The sequence below is a fragment of the Chlorocebus sabaeus genome, chromosome 3, assembly GCF_047675955.1.
Source record: "Chlorocebus sabaeus isolate Y175 chromosome 3, mChlSab1.0.hap1, whole genome shotgun sequence".
Taxonomy (NCBI): domain Eukaryota; kingdom Metazoa; phylum Chordata; class Mammalia; order Primates; family Cercopithecidae; genus Chlorocebus; species Chlorocebus sabaeus.
The window spans coordinates 31153990-31179312 of NC_132906.1; the positions used below are offsets into that span (position 1 = coordinate 31153990).

A 25323-nucleotide genomic window follows, 5' to 3' on the forward strand; every position below is an offset into this window, starting at 1 on the left:
GGGGTCCTCCTTGACTGGGTTTGGGGCAGTGCCCTGGCCTAGGAGAGCGGGCAGTGGGTCATCGGGATCCCTTTGTTTATTTGGGTGTTTTCTCTTCCCTACATGAAGCATACAGTGGTGAGTGCTTGATAGGACAGAGTCCTACCTGGTTTGCCAGGCAACAAAACCTCCCTGATCTTTCCTTTAGAGTGGGGTTGTTAGACAACTTTGTCTAGACACAGTCACTGTAAGGGACAGGTCAACGACAACTTGGGCAGTAGGAACTGAAGAGGGGAAGCTCAGTCGCTCCTGGAGGAGAGCCACAGTCCCTAAGGCAAATTCCCTGTCTGTGGAAAGCCATACACAGTAACATGGGGAGGAGAGCCACAGTCCCTAAGGCGAGTTCCCTGTCTGTGGAAAGCAGTGTGCAGTAACATGGGGAGGAGAGCCACAGTCCCTAAGGCAAGTTCCCTGTCTGTGGAAAGCGGTGTGCTTTCCACACTAGAAGTGCTGCGAGGCAAAGGACTGAGGGTTGCTTTTCCTCCCTGGAGCCTCCAAACTCTGTCTCATCCACAAAGACTACTTCGATCCCATCTCTTTCAAGGAAGTACCAAGTGGGAAACCAAATACTGGGCTTTACAAAGCACATTGGAGTTAATGTTTGGCAGGGGATATCTGGATCCAAGGGCAGCTCACAGAGTGGGCCTCACTGACAAGGTGTGGGCCGTGACTCAGATTCCTGGGTGTCCTTACCCTCCTGGGGCAGGTCACATGTTCCCTGGCCACTTCCTCTTTTCCTACATGCTGGCCATGGGGAAATCCCCACTGGGCCCTATAAGAAGCCCCTGGGCTCTGTGCAGAGCCGGGCTCCAGCTAAGAGGACAAGATGAGGGCCGGCCTCTCATTTCTCCTAGCCCTTCTGTTCTTCCTCGGCCAGGCTGCAGGGGATTTGGGGGATGCGGGACCCCCAATTCCTAGCCCCAGCTTCAGCACCTTCCCAGGCGTTGACTCCAGCTCCAGCTTCAGCTCCATGTCGGGCTCCAGCTACAACGGCAGCTCAGGCAGCGGAGGTTCTGTGTCCCAGGTGAGGAGGCCCCAGAATCTGAATGAGCTACCTTCATTCCCTTCCTCTTGCTTTTGGGGACCTGAATACAATTTCATGGATGGCTAGACCTGGGCACTCTAAAAGAGTTACGACTCCTTGTGTTAACTATAGGTGCCCTGGAAATGAATTAAAGCCTCAGTATAATAATTAAATTGTTAGCAAGAGAGACGACATCTCAGTTCTCCAGCTGGGACTTTTGAGAAAATCTATGCTTTAGAGGAATTCTCAAATCTGGCTGCACATTAGGATGGGTGGCTGGGGGGACTCTAAAAGTACAGATGCCTGGGTTCTGTACTTAAATAAATCCTGCATAGATGTATAGAAATCAGATAGTTTAAAAAACCTCTGCCCAGGTGATTCTAATATACAGTCCAGGATGGGAACTGTTAGGAGAAAACTCTGTGGGTTGCAGCTCCAGGAAAGTTTTTCCAGTTGATTTGCTGCCTGGCAGGGTCCTGGGATGGTGAATAGTAGCCCTTGAGGGAGTGAGAGCCACAGTGCTCTAGTTGAAGCCCTGACCATTTCTCTTGGCCTGGTTTGTAAAGTAGATGGGTGTCAGAAATAAGCAGGGGAGTTACTGGTCTTTAGCAAAGTGTTACTACAAGGGGACATTTCCCTAGGGGAGTGTTCACTGTTTGCAATCTTCTTTATAGGGAATCTTCAGAGCCATTTCCAGCTCCAAACAACAGTAGCAACAAACAAAACCAAAAGTCATGCATTACAAAGAGACTGGTACAGCTAGGCTAAGTGCATAGAAGGCATAGTGAGCCCAGTTCCTTGGGGGATGGGTCCTCTTTGGATCTCCTTTAAAGAAAGGAGAATAGGCTGGAGGGCATGAGGGGTTAGGAGGTAAGAAGCAGTTATTCATTTCACTCTGGGTCTTTCTGCGGGAGCCCCACTCTGCAAACCTCCCACGCTATTCTCACTGAGGTATTACTTGGGGTGGGGGAGTCTTATCTGGGCCAAAGCTCCTCTCTCTAAACCTCTAGGATCTTTACTCACAGGTCAGGTGGCTGCTTACATGATCATGTCTGAATGGAAGGGCAAATGGGAGAAAGGGGAGGAAAAGGCTTTTATTTGTTTTCATTTTGACCACCAGAAATATGCAGATATTAAAAATTTGATAATTAACAAATGGTTTGGATAGGGCCTAGATAGAAACAGCAGCAATAACATTTACTGTGTGTCTAATACGTGCCAGGACTAGGTTAAGTACATAATATATATCTTTTTTTGTTTGTGTGTTTGTTTTTTGTTTTTTGAGACAGAGTCTCATTCTGTCGCCCAGGCTGGAGTGCAGTGGCACGATGTGGGCTCACTGCAACCTCTGCCTACCAGGTTCAAGTGATTGTCCTGCCTCAGCCTCCTGAGTAGCTGGGATTACAGGTGCATACCACCATGCCTGGCTAATTTTTGTATTTTTAGTAGAGATGGGGTTTCACCGTGTTGTCAGGCTGGTCTCAAACTCCTGACCTTGTGATCTGCCTGCCTCAGCCTCCCAAAGTGCTGGGATTACAGGCATGAGCCACCGCGCCTGGCCTATATTATCTTATTTAAACCTAAGAGGTAGGTAAAATTAATAGTCCCATTTTAGAGATCTGAAAACTGAGGCTTAACAAGGTGAAGTCATTGGCTTTAGGTCACTAAGCTAGCAAGTTATATAGCTTGAAATTAGTCTGTCCATTCTCTTCACATGTCTGTACATGCAGGTTTCTATATTTCCAAGGAGTATAGATGAAAATTGCTTATTTTTTAGAGGAGGGAGTCTTGGGAATCATAAGTAGGCACAAGGATTCTTTGCAGTCAGAAACCAGATACATAATTTTATTCCGTGATACTCAGTGATTTCTGGGGATGATCAGAATTGGCTAGCACTCTTTTTTGAACTGAGGTTAACAATAATCATTTATTATGAAGCTCCGTCAATATTTCTCCATCAGAAACCAGCATTTGGGTAAGATTATCAGCTATAATAATAGAAAATATAGATCAAGAAACAGAGAATCCAGAATGCCTATTGTCTGGTAAAAAGACAAATATTTAAAAGTAGATGAGACATGGTAGTTAAATTGTACTTAGAGGTTTTAATTTTCCTTTTTACTTATCTCTCCCTGGTGAGTCAGAATCACAACTCCAGCTTTTTTTTATAGTGGACTGGGAGTCAATTTCACTATCAACCTAATTTTCTGGGGCTGGCTGTCAGCTTGACGAGCTCTTTGGAAGGTGGTGGAAAACCCTTTTATAACTGTCACTGAGTAAGTTCCAAACATATCATTTTCTGTACTTTGAAAATGTTGAGTACCATTATTTTATACCTTGAATCTTTGCTGACGCCTAGCCTTGGCTACTAATTAGAGCCAATTGCAACCTTAAATCACCTTAAATGTGAGTTGCACCTTCTGTTGTAAGCACTCGGAGCACTCTCTGCCTCAGACGTCTGCCTCCTGAGGAGGGGCCTCTGCAGGGTCCTCAATTCGCAAGACTAGGAAAAGGCTCAATGCTCAGCTCCACACAGTAACTGGTATAGTCGGAACTGCAGCGAGTCACGTGTTTTGTTCTCATCAGGCTACAAGGCTGGTTTGAAAAAACAAGTAGGGCTTTCATAGTGACAGTGGGCCTGATTCCTGGGCAGAAATTGAGTCTTAATCATCTCCCTAAAGCCAGAGCCTGGCATAGTGTAGACATCAGTAAATGTTAATTGAGCACACGCTTAGTGAAAACCTACCAGTATAAGGTGTCTTGTGGGGAACTCGGGGTCCTATTTGCCCTACACAAGGGGAATCGCATATTCTTCCAAAGGCCGAGGGGACAAGCGCTTGTCTTTGTCTCCCATCCCCCAGGCTTCGTTCACTTGGAGTTTGAGCATTCACCGCAGAGAGAGACTCATCACCATTAGCTTCATTGTCTTTGAATGCGAGGAGCAGAAATATCTCTAATGGGAGACACTGATCAAACTTATGGACCATTTTGATGTCAGCTGAGCATGCTGGGCTGATGATAAGCAGGATGGAAGCTGGGGGAGTCCACAGCACTGGGACAGAGATGTTCAATAGAAACCGATGGAATGGCTGTCAGCAGGGCTCATAAGTATTTGCCTGTCTTTCAAGTGAACTTCAGTACTAAAAGTTGTTAGCTAGTGGTTCCTAGTTGACTGTCTAGAGATTGCTTGATGATATCCACTGTTTTCTCAGTTGGCAGAGTTTCTCAGAGAACTCTGAGAATGGCCCAACCCTGTTTTGTGCAGCTAATTAAACTCCCCTTGTTAAAATGCAATGCAAGATTTTTTTTTTTTTTGCTAGACAGTTATTATAATAAGCTATTTCTTCAAAAGTCCATGATATGTTGGTCTTTTCTGTAAAAGCCTTGGCATGCTTGAGTTGGAGTCCTTCTGTCTTTGGAGAAATGAGTAAAGCTGGTTTCAAGGGAAGCTGGCCTCTCTGATAGGTTCCTGGGGTATCTTGTCCAATCTTTATTCATCTCTGGCAAAGACCCTTGCCCTATTCAAATCCTACTGTCCACCCCTATGTTCGACATAAATCTGCTTGTTTCTCCTCCCCACTCCTGAACTCTTTCCCGTGTGGGGATGTGATTGGAAAAGAAAATTGAGGCCAAGGTCATAAATTTTGACTAAACACATATAGAGACTTTTGGATACACACACATATATATTTTTTGCTCATCTTGAAACTTAAATTAAATTAAAAACAACTTAGGTGCAAAAGCCTTGATTGGCCCCGAGGCCAGTGATAAAATAAGTCTTCATTATAGAAGCATCTAGACCCAGCTTGTTCAGGCGTCATGGAGGTTGGTGGCCATTAAATACACAGGACATATGACACCACCTGCAGCTGGCTGACCTGAACTTTGAGAGACATGGCCAGAGTCTCTTCTAGCTCTGAAGATCATTGCTATCTCCTTAGCAGTTTCGTAAAAAGTCCCTTCAGGCTCATGTTCCACAGGTGAGCTTTGGGTTGGCCTTCAGATGAGATCATTAAAAGGCATAGCAAATTGGCTGCCAAGGGTTACTCTGTAAGGCAACAGTAGTAATGAAAAAATGTTAATTGTGCTGGGATCGTCTTGGGGAAGTTCAAAGGGGACAAAAGAAAAACAGGATCTTTCAAACGTGTCATTTAAAAATATGCAGTGGCACTGAAGTGTGAGTCTGAATATCTTAAAGAAACATCAAATATTTTAAAATGACTTTTTCTGCAAATGGTAAGCTGGAAAAAAACTTTTACTAAAAAAATTGCACAAAACCTTCAAGCTCATATGCTATTCAGTTTCTAACAAATGGCTGGCTCTCATTTTGAAGGATGTTAATTTACAATTTCCCAGGCGATGAGAGGATATGAATTTGCATCATATATTTTCATTGTAGCCTGTATCCTTGGTGATTCCCTCATTCTGATGAAAAGGAATTGGATTGGGGTTGGGGTGAAGGTGAGGAAGAGAAAATGAGCAGTAGAAGGAAAGAGAATGTGACATTTTCTGATCACCTACCCTGTGCCAGAGACTTGGCTCACATTACTCCGTTAACACTGAGGACAACCCTGTGAAGTAGGTTATCTCTATTTTACAGATGAAGGAACTAAGAATTAAGGAGGTTTCACATCTAGCAAGTGCTAGAATTGAAGTTCGAACTTAGCACTCTCATAGCTTCTTTATTTCCCTTTCCTTGCATAGAGATAGGAATAATCTCCTTTAAGACTCCGGAATGGAGAATCTTCCTTTTGGGAAAGTCTGTTGACATAGTGGTTTTCGTACAACCAGTGGCGATGTGGCTAAATGCTGTGTGGTCCCCACCTGTGAAAACAAAGCTGTTTTAGCTTGTTTCTATGATTCTATTCATTTATGTATTGGACTCCACTTACTTGCCTGTAAGTACTCTTGACAAGCCAATTTCTGTCACTCCAGTTGCCAAAAAGCTCAGATTCCAGCTTGTTACTGATGTTCAACTTGTTATTATTTGCAGTTGTTTTCCAATGTCACCGGCTCCGTGGATGACCGTGGGACCTGCCAGTGCTCTGTTTTCCTGCCAGACACCACCTTTCCCGTGGACAGAGTGGAACGCTTGGAATTCACAGCTCATGTTCTTTCTCAGAAGTTCGAGAAAGAGCTTTCTAAAGTAAGCATTTTCTTTTCAAACAATATTTTGATAAAAAGAAACAAAACAAAATGTGTTTTAATTTAGGATTTTATAAGCAACCATTCTTCACTGTATCAAAGACATCACATTTTTATTCTATGGTGATTTTAGTATTTATTTTAGAGGACACCAATGGAGTTCTTATTAAGGCAGGGGAAATGAGAACACAGGAAGAAAGTGGGGTTCAGATTGTTCACTCTGTGGATAAACTCACTATAGTATTGTGGTATTTATGCAGTTGGAAAGAAGCTCTCCCTGCAAACCCCAACTTGCAATTTTTATTTTGTTTTGATGCTGCTTCTTCCTTTTGGTCTTCTAGATCTTTCCTCAAGCTTTCATTTCTTTTTTTTTTTTTTTCTTCTCCTCTATCCCCTCTAGTTCTATTCTATCTCCCTTCTCTTTTTCCTTTTCTTCTATTTCTATTCCATTCCTGCATCTTTTACTTTCTTATTTCTCTTGCCTCAATCCTTGCCCTTATTCATCCCTTCTAATCTATCTTTTCCTTTCCTGGTTAATTCTTTTTTTTGCGGGGGGACATTTTTGGGTATTTTCTTACTTTTAGATGATCTTTTTTTCCCTCCTTCTTTTCCTCTTCCTCCACTTCCACTCCTTCAAATCCTCTCCCTCTCATCCTCCTCCCCTCCCTCTCTTTTCTTTAACCCTTTTACAAATTGCTCACTTCTTTCTCTCTCTCCCTCACTCTCTTTCTTTCTTTGTGACAATAAGTTGTAGTCTCTTTTATTTTTTTCTATTTTCTCCAAGTGAAACCCAAGGTTGTAGTCTCTTTATTTTTAATTTTAATTTTTTCTGGGTATATAGTAGGTGTATATAATAATGGGGTACATGAGATACCCTGAGACAGGCATGCAATGCGTAATAATCACCTCATGGAAAATGGAGTGTCCATCCCCTCAAGCATTTATCCTTTGTGTTACAAACAATCCAATTAGACTCTCTTACTTATTTTAAAATGTACAATGAAATTATTATTGACTATAGTCACCTGTTGTGCTATTGAATACTAGGTCTTATTTATTCTTTCTAACTACTTTTATTTTTTACCCTTTAACCATCCCCACTTTCGTCCTCACCCTCCATCTCTCTTTCTTGATGGTTATCTTCTATTGTCTCAGCAGGAACATTACATTTGATGTGTCAGACAAAAATTGAAGGCTTCCCTGGGAATTTGAATCAAGACTAATAGGTTTCTCAGCCTTGGTGAAAACACTGACTTGAACTCTGATTACTGTTTTTTTCTTTAGCCAGAGGAAGTTATCTTAAAGGGTTTGCCTTTCTCTGGGCTGGCTGGCACAATGTGACTTGGTGTTCTAGTTTTGACCCCTTCCACCTTTTCAGCCCAAGTTAAAAATCAATTAGAAAAGTTCCTATTTTCTGCACAGGTGAAGTCCAAGCTAGGCTATAATCACATTATGCATTACTTAATACAACTCCATTAATTTACAAGGAGCTCTGGCTTTACTGCAAGATTCAGAATAAGTTTTCCTAAGAAATTTAAGCTTTTCCACCTCAACATCCAACATAGTTATCCTTTAAAACAAAAATTATGATGAGGCTGAGACCCTACTTTCAGCCTGAATTGGTAGATAAATATTCTAAGTTTAAATGAGTGTCCAGGAAAATGTGTTTGACTACTCTAGAAACCTAGCTGCTTAAGAAATAAAATGTCCTTGAATTAATCAGCAGAAAAGGCACAGCACTAAATTATAAATTCTAACCATTAATATTCATAGCCTTATTCCAGCATAATCAAGTACAGATAAGAAGTTATGCATAAAAACATAACAAGTAGAGGAAAATCCTAGGTAAAGATTTTTTCAGTTAGAGTCATTTGCTTTGAAAGAGTGGGAACTACTGATTTACATGTCATCTTTGCTGGCAGCAGTGTGAAGGGCAGTTTGAAACCTTATGCGCTCCAGGGAGAGTATATGGCTTGCCAGGTTTGTGGATATGGGACATTCAATTCCAATACTGTACGGGGGACTGGTAGGATCTGCTTTGCTAGTAACAGCTAGGGATGAAATGCAGAATAGGTGAAAAGTTTTAGTTCTGAATGTGTCAGTGGCTGTTCTGATCCTAAAAAAATCTGTGATTGTGGCCTAAGGAAAAAGTTTATCTGCTAGCTAGGATTTATACAATCTATTTAGTGTGGCAGGTGATAATAACAACAATAATAGCAGCAGTTTGTTTGTGCTTTTTCAAATGCTTCCAGTTCTATTCTCCTCTCAAGTAACCCTTTAAGGCAGATAGGCCAGGTGTTGTCTCTCTCATTTTAGAGAAGGAAAAACTGCGGTTCATAAAGGTAAGGAGACTTGCCCAAGGTCATTCCTCTCTTGGCGGGTTAAGCCAGGTCAGAATTCGAGTCTTCAAAATCATCCCAACTCTCTTTCCTCTTGGCCATGCTGTCAGTATTCTCCAGGGTAGGCCCAGGAAGAGATGCAGTAGGTCAGTAATGCCTTCAAATCCAAAGTTATCTGTTTAGCTGAGGGCTTTCGAATTTCCAAGTGAATTATTACAGCTGTCCCTAGGTTGCCTTGAAAATCATCGTTTAACTGGGGGCCTGGGAGAATGCCCGTTTAGGACAGGCCAGTAGAAAAGGTTTTTGACTGCCTTACGTTGATTCATTATCTGTCAGTACGCAGAGAAGACAGGGAGCTGCCTCTGCATAAGATGCTGAAAGCATTTTATACTTTTCTGTTGTTTACGATATGTCCTTTTGTGACTATACTTAGGAAAGGGATGGCACAAAAGGCAGCTCAAGATTTTCTCTTTCTCTGGAGGCTTATGGTCTTTGGGGTAAGTTGTTTAATATGACACATTTGCTAGTAGATCCTCATGCATGGGAAGGTTGAGGCAGCCTAGGAGACATTAAGGCAACCCATAAAGAAACAACATTGATTGAGCCATATTTTGTGTAGTGAAATAAAATAAATTAAAAGGTCAGATTGAAAAATGCTGAAATTACTGTTTCTCTACGAATTTCTATAATTCATAGGGCCTCCATTAGCTAGGCACTTAATGTACATTATCTCTAGTCTTTATGATAATCTTGTAAACTCAATATCATTACCCCCAGTTTACAGGAAACTAAGGGTTAGAGAAATTAAGTGATTTGCCCACTAAGTCCTGAAGTTAGATTTGAGTCTAGTTGGGTCTACCTCCAAAGTACTTTATATGTCTTTACAATCACTTCAGGCTCAATGAACCCTGTTACATTTACTTTGAAACATATATTGAAAACAGTAGTATGTTGCAAAGTAAACTTACTTATTTCAAATAGTCTGGCCATAGTTATAATCACAGGTTTTGAGAGACTGGCAGAAACAAGAACCAGATTAATTCTTTAGCTCACTAGCACTACATCCTTATTTATGACAAGACCACATTAATTATAAAGAACAATAACAAGCACCCCAAAACCAACCCTCACACAAGTTTTATTCCTCATCAATGACATAGTATGTGCATAACAAGCAAAATAAAATGGAACCTGTGAATGTTAGGCTGGTGGCTTAAAGACTCAACTAAAACATAGATAAGCCGTCTAGTGCTCAGACTTGTCGTGATGAGGAGCTTCGAGGTAAAGATGTTGATACAGGACGTGTCCTCTCAAGGCTAGACCCATATTCTTGATAGAATGTTTAGCAGCGTCCCTGGCCTTTAGATGCCGATAGCACCCGCCCACCCCCCAGTTATGAGAACCAGGACAAAATCATCACCACTACCACCCTCCCTCCATTTAGAACGACTGTTCTAGATCAAAATACAGCCACAGGTCTTCTAAAGACAGGGATATATTCTGAGAAATGCATCATTAGGTGATTTTAACATTGGTGAACATCACTGTATGCTTACACAAACCTAGAGGGTGTAGCCAACTACACACTCACTCAGGCTATATGATATAGCCTATTGCCAGGCTACAAACTTGTATAGCCTGTGACTGTACTGAATACTGTAGGCAATTATAATACAATGGTAAGTTTTTGTGTATGCATATATATCTAAACATCGAAAACGTACAGTAAAAATATGATATTTATAATCCTATGGTACCACTGTCTTATATGTGGTCTGTCATTGACAAAAATGTTGTTATGCAACAAACGACTGTATTTTCTAGAAGAAGAAAAAAATGCAGATAGTGTCCCAAGTGCCAAGGATGTGGGACTGGAGGCTCCCAGGCAGGCTGGGCTGCCTCTCCCAAGACTGCACCTCCTAGGAGGAGATGGCTTGTGCTCAGCCTTGTCCATGCATTCCCAAAGCTACAGATTTATATATGTGAAAGGTTCATATGAATGATTTACTTACATTAGTAAAGTTCACACTCTGAAGTCTTTCTGGCCCATCCCCAAGCTCTTTTGTGTCTTCTCTAACTCCATGGATTATTGCCGTTTTCCTGAACACCACCGAGCGTCTTTTAAGTGTCTACTGAAGAACCTTGAGATTTTTTCCTTAGATGGATCTGTACAGACCCTTCATTTTGTCTGCACCAGGATAGGCACACCACACATTTTAATAGGTAACAAACTTCAGAATATGCCTTGCTTTTTTTGTGAAAATCTGGGAGAACCACATTTTATTTAGCAGAGATGACAGTTGAATCACTCATTTTTGTAGAACAACAGCTGCGATGTGCCACCAAAATGTTCCAGAGAAGCTGAGGGTGTTTCATTTGTTCCAAGAGCTGGCAAGGCCAAATGCCAACAAGCATATTTATTTCTCAAACTTCCATTTCTGTAATGGATTGGCACTTTATTTATTTATTTTTATCATAGTCAAGGTTTTATGCCTGATTTTTGTAGACACTGAAACCTTGCAGTCCTATACCTGCAGTGCACTTTTGAGGGGGACTTGTTAGGTTTTATATACAGTCAGCCCTCCATAGCCTTGGTTCTTCATCTGCAGATACAACCAACCTCAGATTGAAAAATTTCACAGAAAAAAACTAATAAAAATCACCGTGTAACAACAGAAATTATACAAATGAAAGCAATACAACAACTATTCATATAGCATTTACATTGTTTTAGGTATTATAAGTAATCTAGAGATGATTTAAAGTATTTGGGAGGATGTGTATAGATTGTAGGCAAATACTGTACCATTTTCTATCAGAGTCTTGAGCATCCTTGAATTTTGTTATTCTTGGGAGGTTCTGAAACCAGTCCCCCATGGATACAGAGGGGTGGCAGTATATATGTTTAAACCTCCCTATCCACCAAAATATCACCAGCCTTGTCATCCTCCGAGTTATGGTACATCCGATGGCAGTGAGCATCAGTTGCCTGAGGAGATACACTAGCAGTGCCAAGGGCTGTTTTTTCAACTTTCATTAAAATCCTTTTCGCCTGAAGCCCTAGCTCTTTAGGTCTGTGGTCTATGAGTCTACTTTAATTTGCACAATGGGGTTAAGTGGAAGCTCTGAAATGACAGAAGTTAGGATTGCTTTTGGTATTAGAAGGATTAGAGGCCAACATCTGGCTCTAAATTCATCCAGGCACTGTGGATCAGCTACTTGATATTAGTGTAGTTTTGGGAAAAGTGTCACTTCTGTTCAAATTTTTAAAAGCATATAAAGCCAGCAACTTTTAATGAGCAGGTCCTTAAAAAAGCCATGGCATTTTCTTTAGAGATCAGACACAGAAAGAACCACCAACTGTGTTTATTAAAATATCCATTTGGAGATTCCAATTATACACTAAACCGCCAAGGGAATTTTTGGAAGTATTTTAACTTAATGATCAGACATTCAAATATATGCAACAAATGTGTAATTTAAAGGTCTGATTGCAATAATCAGTTCTTGGAATAAATGTAGGTGCACTTAATGAAATGTGTACTCTACAGGGCACACACACTCACATATTGTGTAGTAGGTTGGATCTTTATGCCACTTTGTAAAAGGCAGAGGGGATCAAAACTAATTGCATATGGTGATCAAAGAAGGAATTCGGCATAGCGCATTTCTCCCTCTTCCAGAAAATACTTAGATTTAGAGCCGTGGTTCTAAATGGAAGGAGGTGGTGGTGGCGGCGGCAATGATTTTGTCCCCAGGGAACATTTAGCAATGTCCAGAGACATTTTTGGTTATCATAACTGGGGAGTAGGTGGATGCAACTGGCATCAAGAGGCCAGGGATGCTGCTTAATATTGTATAATTCACAGCACAACCCCCACAAGAAATGACAATCCAGTCCCAAATGCCAACAATTAGAGTAAGTGTGTTGAAAGGAGGAGAGATGGCAGGAGAATATGATACAAACCAGTTTAGTTTGGGGAGCTAATGTCTTCAAACATTAAAATGGAGATTAAGAAAAAAGAGCTCAGTATCACCTGATCATTAGAGAAATGCAAATCGAAGCCACAGTAAGATACCATCTCACACCAGTCCAGAATAGCTATCATTAAAAAGTCAAAAAATAACAGATGCTGGTGAGGTGGCAGAGAAAAGGGAACACTTATACACTGTTGGTGGGAGTGTAAATTAGTTCAGCCATTGTGGAAAGCAGTGTGGTGACTAGAAGAACTAAAAAGAACTATTATTCAACCTAGCAATCCCTTTACTGGGTGTATACCCAAAGGAATATACATTGTTCTCTCATAAAGATACATGAGTGTGTATGTTCATTGCAGTACTATTCACAAGAGCAAAGACATGAAATCAACTTAAATGCTCATCAATGGTACACTGGATAAAGAAAATGTGGGCCATATACACCATGGAATACTTTGCAGCCATAAGAAACGATGAGATCATGTTCTTTGTAGGAACATGCGTGGAGCTGGAAGCCATTATCCTAAGCAAATTAACATAGGAACAGAAAACCAAATATCACATGTTGTCACATATAAGTGAGAGCTAAATGATGAGAACACATGGACACAAAGAGGAGAACAACAGAGGCCTACTTGAAGGTGGAGGGTGAAAGGAGGGAGAGGAACAACAACAAAAAATCTCTTGGGTGCTAGGCTTAGTACCTGGGAGACAAAATAATCTGTACAACAAACCCCTATGGCGTGAGTTTACTTATCTAACAAACCTGCATATGTACCCCGAACCTGAAAGCTTTTTAAAAAATGAAGATTAAAGTATATCTGCAAATGATGATGCTGACACAAAATTATTTTTAGTCTGGCAAAATACAAAATCTACCTTCCTTCAATTGGAGTAATAAATTCTTTGTATATGGATAGATTTTAAAAATCTAGTTAAATATAGTTTTGATCTATTTCTTTACAAAAAACAATGATTGGCAAGAATCAAATAGTTCTCAGCTCAAGGGCTTGGTAGTGGAAGAAGATGGTGTGATACTACTCAGGGAATTGGCTTGAACCTTTTGATTTTCTTTCAGGTAAGGGAATATGTCAAATTAATCAGTGTGTATGAAAAGAAACTGTTAAACCTAACTGTCCGAATTGAGATCATGGAGAAGGATACCATTTCTTACACTGAACTGGACTTCGAGCTGATCAAGGTAGAAGTGAAGGAGATGGCGAAACTGGTCGTACAGCTGAAGGAGAGTTTTGGTGGAAGCTCAGAAATTGTTGACCAGCTGGAGGTGGAGGTAAGGAGTGAACTCACTTCTTGGTAAATTAATAATACACTCCCTTCAGTGACTATAAGCAAGTACTAGGACCAGGAAATAAAACTCTCTCTTCCAACTTCTAATTCTCTACTTTCTCATGGCCACCTGGCATGTCACTATGTTCTATTTCGGATAAGGGCCTGTGTTTGAATAGTCAGTTAAGCACATTGGGAACGTGCTGACTTAGGAGCAGGTATCATCTAATGGTCAGAATCCTGCCCCAGAATAAAATGCCCTTTCAACTTCTCCGAAAAGGAGGTGACACAAATTTGAACAACTGTTCATGGCCAAGCTATATGAGGTGTCTTCTCTGCTCTCGATTGGAACTGGAAATCCACAATATACCTGATTGTGGTAAACTTGCTAGGTTTGTTTCTCCTTTTGAATAACCTGGAATCCTTCTCCACAAACTGGAAACCTCCTTTAATAAATTTCTTGTATATTTCTGTGAAGCCTTTTAAGATCTGTGGATAAAGACCATCACATTTATGGTTGGGTAATTTATATCAACGAGAATTTACTAGCACAGTCATGACATGGGCTATAATTGAGAATTCTAGTTACATATTTTAGAATTTAAGCTTTCTCTGGCCCTCACCATTCATTAGAATCTTAATTATAATACAACATGAGTAAACACAAGTTTATAGGGGAACGTTATTAGAAATGAACTTTAATGGACATTTGTGGATGCTGAGAATGAGCTTGGGCTCTATTATTAAAGCTGTTAAAATCTTTGCCATTTTCTTCTTGTCACACACATCTGCCTGAGATCTGACAGGCGTTCACACTAAACCATAAAATGTATTCTTCCAAATGAAACCATTCAGAAGAATCTCTGGTGTATTCTCTGGCAATGTTTCACTAAATGACAAATTCAGTCCTGGAATGTTTATGAAAGAAATTGACCATAATATAAAGTCACTCTGAATTTTTATTTCCTTAGATAAGGAATATTACTCTCCTGGTAGAGAAGCTTGAGACGCTAGACAAAAACAATGTCCTTGCCATTCGCCGAGAAATCGTGGCTCTGAAGACCAAGCTGAAAGAGTGTGAGGCCTCTAAAGGTCAAAACACCCCTGTCGTCCAACCTACTCCCACTCCAGGTAAGCATGCTACTTTTTTAACCACTTGTGCCAGACCCCATAAGCAGCTGTGAGTGGGGTGGGGAAGGGATTGGGGATTGCAATGGTGAAAGAAGAAGGTGGTTTTTTGTTTTTTGTTTTTGTTTGCTTTTTTTTTTTTTTTTTTTTTGCAGTTCTCAGTTTTCTCTTCCATGTTTTAAAAGTCCCTTCCTCCCGAATATTCTACATGCTATCATATTCAGGGTTTCACAGAGAAAGAGCACAAACAATGAGTGATTTAAACAAAATCCACAAGTTACACGTATTCTCTTTGCATTTTCTAACAGGGAACAGAAATCTCTATGGTGATGGAGGCACTGTCAGGGGCCTCAGGGGAAAGCCTCTGGAATCTGTGTGTGGCATCCACGTTCCTGTGTATTTAAGGGCTGATTGGCTCACTTATCTGATGAGCTGGGTTTATGCCTTCAATGCTCCCATCTTTTCTCTCTGCTTCCCTTTCTCCTCTTTAATTTTTCCTTTTTTCTTCTATAAATGCATGCTGCATACCTGCTGTATTGTGTGTCCTGAGATTCAGTGAGGAGTAAAGGAATGACCCCACATATCATGTGCTTGTGGGTGTGTCTTGCCATTGCTCATGGATTGTGAGTGCTTGGAGGGTAGGGGTGGCATGTTAGTCTCTAATGAGTTGTCACTGGGGTAAGTACAGCACAGAGGTGGGTGTTCTGCAAATATACCCCTAAATGGAGGCAGGGGAGTGTAGGGTTCAAGAGCATAGCTTTAGAATCCCAAAGACCTGAGCTTCTCAGCTAGGTGGCTGCAGCAAAAAGGATCGTTAATATCCTCATTTGCAAAATGGGAGAATAATAATGCCTGCCTTGCAGGGTGGCTGTGGGGATTAATGAGTCAATGCTTAATGCTCAGAGCCTTATGATCGGCATTCACACGCTGGCAATGGATATTATTAATAATGTTGATAATTGAAGCGAAAACCTTGCAACAAAACAAAAGCAGTGCCAGATCACTGTGCCCTGCAATGCATCCCTCCAGGTAAACGAAAACCTCTCAGCCACAGCGTTCAGCCCCGTCCTTTAGAGATATCGATGACACAGGGACTTTCTCTCTGCAGGTCCTGAGCATCTTAGCCTGAATGAGGACTGTATCTTTTCATCAAATCATGCAACCCTTTTATTTTTATTAATTCCAATCCTCACACCTGCTTTCTTTTAGGTTGTGTTTCTGAATTCTTGTCAATGTAACTGATTTTTTTAAGGCTTCAATTATTAAATAGGTATAGCCGTGGATATAAGCCTCTTGGTCTTGTTCAGGCGGATCTTTTCCCTCCCTCTACAAATAGGAGTCTATCCTACTACAACAGGTGTCATCTAATGGTCAGAATCCTGCCCCAGAACAAAATGGCCTTTCAACTTCTCCAGAAAGGAGGTAACATAAATTTGAACAACTGTTCAAATTTCTCAACCTGCAGAGGAGGTTTAGGGCAGACAGCACGGTCTGTCCTCTGTAATAAACTAAGGCTAAATTTAGTCTGGGATTAGTGGTGCAAAAGTGTAGCAAATGGGAACTGTTTCTGCTGGACCACAGAGGGCTCACTGAGGCAGAGGCTGAAGCAATGACAACTCCTGATAATACCTGAACTAGCTCCCCAACACCCCTTGCAAATCTTCCTCATGGAATGGATTTTTCTGGCACAATTTTCTATGCATCCCTTCGAATGAGGACATTTTAGATGAAGGAATATTCAGGGCCATCTAACTTAGCCCCATCTTGTCTCAGAGGAGAAGACTTGGATAGTAAGGATGCTGCTTTTCCTGAGGCCACACAAGTAGTTAAAGACAGAGCAGAAGGTGCAAGGCAAGGGTCTTTGCTTCCTGGTCAACTCAGGACTGAGGGTGTCAGGCACCAGCAATCCAAGGACAATGGTGGGGAGAAAATGTATCGCTTAGTACCCAGGGAAGAAAACAAGTGAGCCTGTTGGGTTGTTTTTGTTGGATTTTTTTTCCCCCAGAACTTTCCCCTAGGCCCTCACACTTAGACTTCTGTGATCCACCCTAACCCAGCTGTGTTGTTTAAGCAAATTGGACCCAGATTTTCACTAACTTTCCCACAACCTTGACTGTACCTGAATCCCTGCCAAGCCACTTGGCTGTCTTCCAGCTTTGTTCATATTATATTTATGATGTTTATATTAAACTGACTTTTGGTCATGTTTTTAAATCAATTTCTTTCACTTGCTCTCTTTCTGTTTGGATTGGTTGATAACGCAGAATTGGAAAATCCCCAGGCACCACAAACTTGTGAGCCTGTGGAGACTTTAATTAAAGTTACTCCCTATTATGGGACTTTAAAATCTGGCCTGTTTGCTTTTTTCACTGCGGAGTTGCACAGAATAAAAAAGACTATATGCAAGTCTCAGCTCTAAAGTAACTCTGTGCAGTCTGGGCCCCCTCCCTCATAGCTACAGTTTGCTAACCCAGTGGTCAGCTTGAACTTAGAACAAGTGAATGTATCCCAGGTTCAATCAAATATGTTTCCTATTTGGTTTTTGCTTCAAACAACATCCTTTTTCTGCCTCATTTCATAGAACTTTCTAATCTAAAATAATTGGCCTTCTACTCATTAACGTTTTTTCCCTTCGAACTTCAGTCTGTCTCTGTTTCGCCTGTGAATCTAAATGACTGCATATAGGCCAAATGTGATCGGAGTGCTCAGGGATTGATCTCCATTTTGCTTGGGTATGCAAGGTTCTATGCTGGTCCCTAGTGATGCTCAGTAAGTAGCTGATGATTGAATGGGGTCTGAAAGAAATGGGGTGATCTGCTAAAATCTCAAGCTTAGGGAAGAGCCACGTGTTGAGCAGCATATATCCAACACTTCAGAGTCAATTTAGTCATTTTGTGACTGATTGTTTTAATTGCCTAATTCTTATAAGTCAATCATATTCTCCTCCTGGCTCAAATCAAGTTTAGTTGCCCAGTTGACAGAGTGCATTAATAGATCCAAGATTAATTTTCCTCTGCAAGCATATAATTATTGGCTTTAAAAAATGCTGCTAACCATGATACTTTAAAAAAGCCGAGTCAGAATATTTTAAAGTCTCATGATTATGGCTTCCTTAGATATTTTCAGAGAACCATGGTGCCATCTAATGAACTGCATGATGAAGAGAGTGCCAACCAAGGCTAAACTTGTATAGAGGGTTCCTTAAATTATGTTCCATGGAGTAAATACCAGGCTTTTTGAAAAACCAGATATGTAGCAGGGTGGAAGGCTAGTGTTTTATAAATAAGGGTAAGCGGAGTTTAGGTGATTTGATTAATCTTTCCTTCCTTTATTCCACAAACATAATTTGGTGCCACTGTGTGACTGGCCCTGTTCTGGGTACTGGGGTTACCAGCATGAGTAAAGAAACCCCCAGAAGCCACTATCTAGGAAAGGAGAGATCTAAACCTCCAGCTGTAACATGATGTGATTATATTGAGATATTTACCATTTACTGAGTAACATTTACATGCCTTCTCTGTATTTTTCATAACTATTTTGCAGAGTTGGTATTATTTTTCTTCTGACACGAGGAAACTGAGGCTTATAAGGTTAAGTAACTTGCTCAAGGATACACAACTGCTATTGGAATCAGGCTTTGAATTAGAATCTGGCTAGTAGTATTTTTCATACTAGGCTGCCTTTCATAGATGCTCTAACAGAGAGGTGCACCTGTGGTTTCTGGAGTGAAAAGAAAATTCCAACAGCTCATCTATCTGCTTAACACCAAATTATCTTTGCCTCCTTGCTTGTGGAGTAGGTAAAAGGATACTTTTGCTCCTGACAGTTTTGTGCTGTGTGTTCTCTTCCACAAGAAAATGCAAAATGATTCAATGGTCTTTCAGAATTCTTGGATCATGATTGGGCAATGGGCTGTTGCCCAAGTGTCAGGAAGTTGGGCTGGAAACTGGGTATGAAGTATGGAATGAAGTATGTCTAAGACCTTGACATGAAGGAAGAGGCTGGGAAGGAGTATAAGATAAGGGAGGGTAGTAAGAAGCTCAGTGAAGATGGGATGGGTGGATGGGGACTCTGAGGAAGAGTGGGAACTAGGCTGTCAGTTTCAGTATCGTGTCCAAGATGGTTTGCTGCCAGGAATCGAGGAAGCCTGCCATAGCATTTTTCCTAGTCTGACATTGTTGTGGCCACATTTGTAGCACTGGCAGCAATGTTGAGTTCTCATCCCCATTTCTGCTTCCTTTCTACCATAGCCAGGACCCTAAAAATGGCCCTTTATCCTTACCCGTAGAGGATAAAAGAAGGATAACAAATGAACAGGAAAGTGTTTAGGAATGTTTGAGGGGTGAGAAAAAGAAAGTTTCATACATTTTAATATTTACACTGGGCAATTTGAATTTTCTGGTCAACTTATGAAATGATGAGCCACTATTATTATTAGTAGTAGTAACAATAGTAACAGTACTAATACTATTATACCAATAATAGTGCAATTAGTATAATGGTAATAGTAGTAGTAATAGTAATTTTTTGAGAAGTTTATTTTGGGTCCTTCATGTCTAAAAATTTCCACATCTGGGGACAGAATAGTTTAACCTCTTGGTAGTGCTTGAATAGGTGATATGCATCATAAATTTTCCTTAAATACTTTGTTGCTGTCGATTTGGGATATTTCCTTTTCAGGAAGGCAAGATTCAATGAAGCAAACAATTCTATCTTCCAACCTGAAAGAAAAAAGTGACTTTCCTCAGAGTGAAATGTAGTTAAATAAATAAGTTCTCAGGAAGATACTTTAACTAGAAAATCCAGTTTGTAGCATATGGAAACTTGAATAGTTTTTGTTATCATTAAACTGAACACACCACTAACTTTATTTTAATAATTCATGCATTGTTTCATAAACAAAAGCAAACAAGGATTCATCTGAGAGATCACTTTTAGTAGAAGAAATAATAATTTATAATTTTATTTATTATTTCTTCAGTGGAGAATAGTCTCTTGGCTGAACACACGTTGTTTTTTTATTTATGAAATGGCACATGCATTATTAAAATAAACCTGTGACTGTGTTCTGCTTAATGATATGCAAAATTATTTTGAGGTTGGGTACAGAGTGGTTTCATTTCTCTACCTGTTGTATGGTTGGCTGGTTTTCTCACCAACTGCAGATTTATGAGACCATTTAAGGAACACATATTTAATTCTGGGACCAAAAAGCCCCAGCAGATCAGAAAAATAAAAACAGAATTTCTAGTAATGGTTTCACCTTTGAGCAGTCGTTGGGTGAGGAGGATGGGGAGGGAAGGCATTTAGCAAGGAAAGGAATGGGTCTTTGCATATGGAACACAGCAGAGACCCAGAGACAAAGGCTTTGCTCTGCCTTCCCAGCCTCCATGCTAATCTCAGGCAATTCTTTGGAGCTCTGCTTTTGGCTCCAGCTCACCTCATGTTCCTCAATGGCTCTCTGAGTCCCTGCAAGCATTTCAAGCCAGATCCAACAATTTAGGTTCTGCTCCTTTCCTGTCTCACCTGCTCTGCTCTGAACAGCAGGATGAGGGAAAATGGCCTCAAATATACTTGAAGTTGGGTTTTCTTTGTTATCCAATAAACCATCTCACGAGTTTTTTTTTTTTTTGAGTGTTAAGGTCCCAGAAAACGTGTGTTCAACTCTTTGGATAGTTATTATAAAAATACTAGAAGAACTTTATTTTATTTTTATAGCCCATAAACTCCTGGGATGGCAGGCATTTCAGTGGGAGTACAATGTGAAGGGTTGATCGCCCAGACTGAGTCATTTACCCAAGTGTTACAGGGAATGTAGATTCAGTGGCCCAGTGAATCTTGTCCCACTTGATTGTACACATTGTGACAATGACAGTGTCTGGATGGAAAGATGAAATACTTGCATGTCATTCTATGGCACAATAGCATGTGGGTAATGAACGGCAGGACTCACCTTGTAACTCTGCAGCAGGACGGTCACCAAGTGATTTATCGATGGGCTGTGCATTGGGTACAGAGCAGGCAATGTTGTCCCAAAATAACTTTATGGCTTCTCAAGGGTGAAATCCCACCATTATAGGACCATCTTTCTGGATCTATAAAATGCTATATTTAAAACGTCCTCTTCTGAGAATAGCTTGAAGCAGAATTGGTACCTGGCATGGATGTGCAGTTGGGGTCCCAAGGAAGGGGAGAACGAGGAAGGGCATGAAGCCTTGCCTGGGAAAACCTTCTTCTTCATCACAATTCTTTCTGGGGCTGACCCTAGTGAATAACATCTTGTGGATTTATAGACATAGGGTAGGATCGTGGAATAATCTTGCTTTCTTGATTTTGCTGTAAGAAAAATGAAATAAGATAATATTTGCAAAATGCTTTCTGATAGAAGGAAATACATTAAATTCACTAAGTCTCCTTTTCCTCTCTCTGGGCCTCCAAACATTTTAAATATAGTTCTTGCCAGTTTCATTATTCCTATTTTCCAGATTGAAAGCCCACCCATGGAAACAGAAAGTAGTTCTCTGTAGAGCTGACATCGGGTTTGCATTGAGACTGAATGCACTGAACTAAGAGGAGGTTTGGCTCTTCTCCATCAGAACCACTGTTGTTATTGAACCTTGACAGGAAAAATATTTATAGATTCCTTTGGTGCTTAGGATATTAAACGACTTGTATCCTGTCATTCCTTTTCTCTAAAAATGCCTTTTTATTTTCTTGTTTGCATAGGGAGCTGTAGTCATGGTGGTGTGGTGAACATCAGCAAACCGTCTGTGGTTCAGCTCAACTGGAGAGGGTTTTCTTATCTGTATGGTGCTTGGGGTAGGGATTACTCTCCCCAGCATCCAAACAAAGGACTGTATTGGGTAGCACCATTGAATACAGATGGGAGACTGTTGGAGTATTACAGACTGTACAACACACTGGATGATTTGCTGTTGTACGTAAATGCTCGTGAGTTGCGGATCACCTATGGCCAAGGTAGTGGTACAGCAGTTTACAACAACAACATGTACGTCAACATGTACAACACCGGGAATATTGCCAGAGTTAACCTGACCACCAACACGATTGCTGTGACTCAAACTCTCCCTAATGCTGCCTATAATAACCGTTTTTCATATGCTAATGTTGCTTGGCAAGATATTGACTTTGCTGTGGATGAGAATGGATTGTGGGTGATTTATTCAACTGAAGCCAGCACTGGTAACATAGTGATTAGTAAACTCAATGACACCACACTTCAGGTGCTAAACACTTGGTATACCAAGCAGTATAAGCCATCTGCTTCTAATGCCTTCATGGTATGTGGGGTTCTGTATGCCACCCGTACTCTGAGCACCAGAACAGAAGAGATTTTTTACTATTATGACACAAACACAGGGAAAGAGGGCAAACTAGACATTGTAGTGCATAAGATGCGGGAAAAAGTGCAGAGCATTAACTATAACCGTTTTGACCGGAAACTTTATGTCTATAATGATGGTTACCTTCTGAATTATGATCTTTTTTTCTTGCAGAACCCCCAGTAAGCTGTTTAGGAGTTAGGGTGAAAGAGAAATAAAATGTATGTTGAAAAAATAGTCTTCTCCGCTTACTTAGATATCTGCAGGGGTGTCTAAAAGTGTGTTCTTTTTGCAGCAATATTTAGGTGCATTGTTCTACCACACTAGAGACCTAGGACATTTGTCTTGATTTGGTGAGTTCTCTTGGGAGCCATCTGCCTCTTCAGGCGCATTTTCCAATGAAGTCTGTCTAGGGTAGGATTGTTAGAGTTCTAGGGGCACTGTGGGCCTAGTGAAGCCTACCATGAGGAGGCTTCACTAGAAGCCTTAAATTAGGAATTAAGGAACTTAAAGAGAACTCAGTATGACTTCTAGGGATCCTTTGTACAGGAAAGATTACCCAGTGACCAGTCCTCATCCATGAGTCCCACTAATTATTTCATGCCTGGAAGGAACCTGGGGGCTTAGTTAGGTAGATTAATATCTGCAGCTCCTTGAGGGACCAAATCACCAACTTTTTTTTTTTTTCCTCACTAGCACCTGGAATGATGCTTTGTATGTGGCAGATAAGTAAATTTGGCATGCTTATATATTCTACATCTGTAAAGTGCTGAGTTTTATGGAGAGAGGCCTTTTTATGCATTAAATTGTACATGGCAGATAAATCCCAGAAGGATCTGCAGATGAGGCACCTGCTTTTTCTTTTCTCTCATTGTCCACCTAACTAAAAGTCAGTAGAACCCTCTACCTCATAACTTCCTTCCAAAGGCAGCTCAGAAGATTAGAACCAGACTTACTAACCAATTCCCGTCCCCCACCCCCTCTCTACTGCCTGCAGTAAAAAAATTAATAGTTTTCTGTGGAACTGATCTAAGATTAGAAAAATTAATTTTCTTTGATTTCATCATGAACTTTTATTTACATGGCTCTAAGAGTATAAGAAAATCTGATGGCAGCGATAAAGTGCTAGCATTTATTGTTACATAATAAAGACCTTGGAGCATATGTGCGACTTATGAGCATATCAATTGTTGCATGTCATTTTTGCCTTTGTTTAAGCCTGGAACTTGTAAGAAAATGAAAATTTAATTTTTTTTTTTTTTCTAGGACAAGCTATAGAAAAGCTATTGAGAGTATCTGGTTTATCAGTGCAGTAGTTGGGAAACTTGCTGGTGTATGTGATGTGCTTCTGTGCTTTTGAATGACTTTATCGTCTGGTCTTTGTCTGTTTTTCCTTTGATGTTCAAGTCCCAGTCTATAGGATTGGCTATTTAAATGCTTTACTCCCCCTTTTTAAATAAATGATTAAAATGTGCTTTGAAAAAGGTCATCATTTGTTTTATTTACTTTTTAATATTTTTTAATGCTCTTAACGGAGTAGTCCATATCTTTCAATGAGGTTCAGAGAATGGCTACCTCCCAAACACTAGTGCCAGGAGATTGCACACCTAAAAACAGATCATATCAATAACTTTTATAAGAGTCCAAAGTTAGCCTGGTTCTTTAGTTTTTCTTTCCCTTTAAAATCTACTCTTTCTGGCAGCTTTTATTGTACAAGACTGCCCTATTATCTTTTGGGATATGACCTTATGTACTTATTAATTTGCATGACTGATCTGATTATTTCCAATGCTAGACTACATTTATGTGGCTTATGTTCCTTTTCCAATTGAGCTATTAACATGGATCAGAAGCCTCTGGATCTTCCCCAGACAGGAGGACTTGGGCAGAAAGCAGAAGGACTAACTGGCTGTACCAGGAGGAGAAGTACCTTTACCAAAGAGAATGTGTAAGAAGATAGGTGACCTACAGCTGGAAGGACACACTGGGCTGATGTAGTTAGTCTTACTGAAATGCTCATTTTGGATCCTTGCCAAGCTTTTTGAGACAGATGACAGCTATAATATTTAGTATTTTAGTAAGATTTTCCCCTATCTCTTCAGGGCTGAGTGTAGAGACAGGTATGGCCTTCAAAATGCAACAAGATATGAAGATAAAGACATGTATGTCATGTGAGATACAAGTTAAAAACCAGGATGTTATATTTAATCTGGCTCTAGGCAGCTTTCCAGATGAATGTTTTGTACCAAGTACACAGTATGACCTGGGTACATTCAGGAAAGGAGACAGGAAGCTAAGGTAACCCTAGCAATCAGCTTCTCATTTGAACTGCTACAGAAGCATTTGCCTGAAAAAATTCACTTCCCAGCCTCTTTCCCACTGGACATGGTGTATCAGCCTGCAGTGACTGCCTACAGGAAATCTCCCTGCTGGGAAGGCTGAAGGACTCAGGAATTCAGACTCCTGGGTTTACTGCAGTGCAGTTACACAATGGAAATTTTAGCTCCAGATTCATCAGCTACCGCCTGTTTGAAATTTACATATATATATATATATTATAAACATAAATTACATAAGATATAATTCACATGTGATAAAACTTGCCAGTTTTAAGTGCACAATTCAATGAGTTTTGACAAGTGTATAGTCGTGTAAAGGCTACCACAATTAGGAAATAAAACACTTCCATCCTCCGTGAAATGTTCTCTTGTGTTTTTTTTAATAGTTAACTCCTACCCCCACACTCCAGCCTCCGGCCACCACTGATCTGTTTCCCATACCTACGGTTTGCTTTTCCCCCAAAGTCATAGACATGGAATTATATAGTGAATAGGCTTTTGAATCTGCCTTCTTCAACAAGGGAATTAGTCGGTTCAAATTACCCCGGAGGAGAACTGGGCATTACCAGTGCTCTTGCTCTTACCTGCATTGTTTATTATCTTTCCTGGGGTTGGGTAGGGGATTATGGAGAGCTGTGGTGACCTACTGCCCATATAAGTGTTCCCGAGTGGCCTGTAGGGCCATGGGAGGAGTCTAAATC

The 25323-nt window shown here is 40.6% G+C and overlaps 1 protein-coding gene across 1 annotated transcript; it reads left to right on the forward strand.

Moving 5' to 3' along the window:
• Positions 1–829: 829 nt before the first annotated feature.
• OLFM4 (olfactomedin 4) lies at positions 830–23767 on the forward strand. The gene is made up of 5 exons (XM_007960506.3): positions 830–1063; positions 6057–6209; positions 13604–13816; positions 14784–14943; positions 21667–23767. The coding sequence occupies exons 1-5, from the start codon at positions 866–868 to the stop codon at positions 22467–22469; spliced, it is 1527 nt and encodes a 508-aa protein (XP_007958697.1). The 5' UTR covers positions 830–865; the 3' UTR covers positions 22470–23767.
• The last annotated feature ends 1556 nt before the right edge of the window (positions 23768–25323 follow it).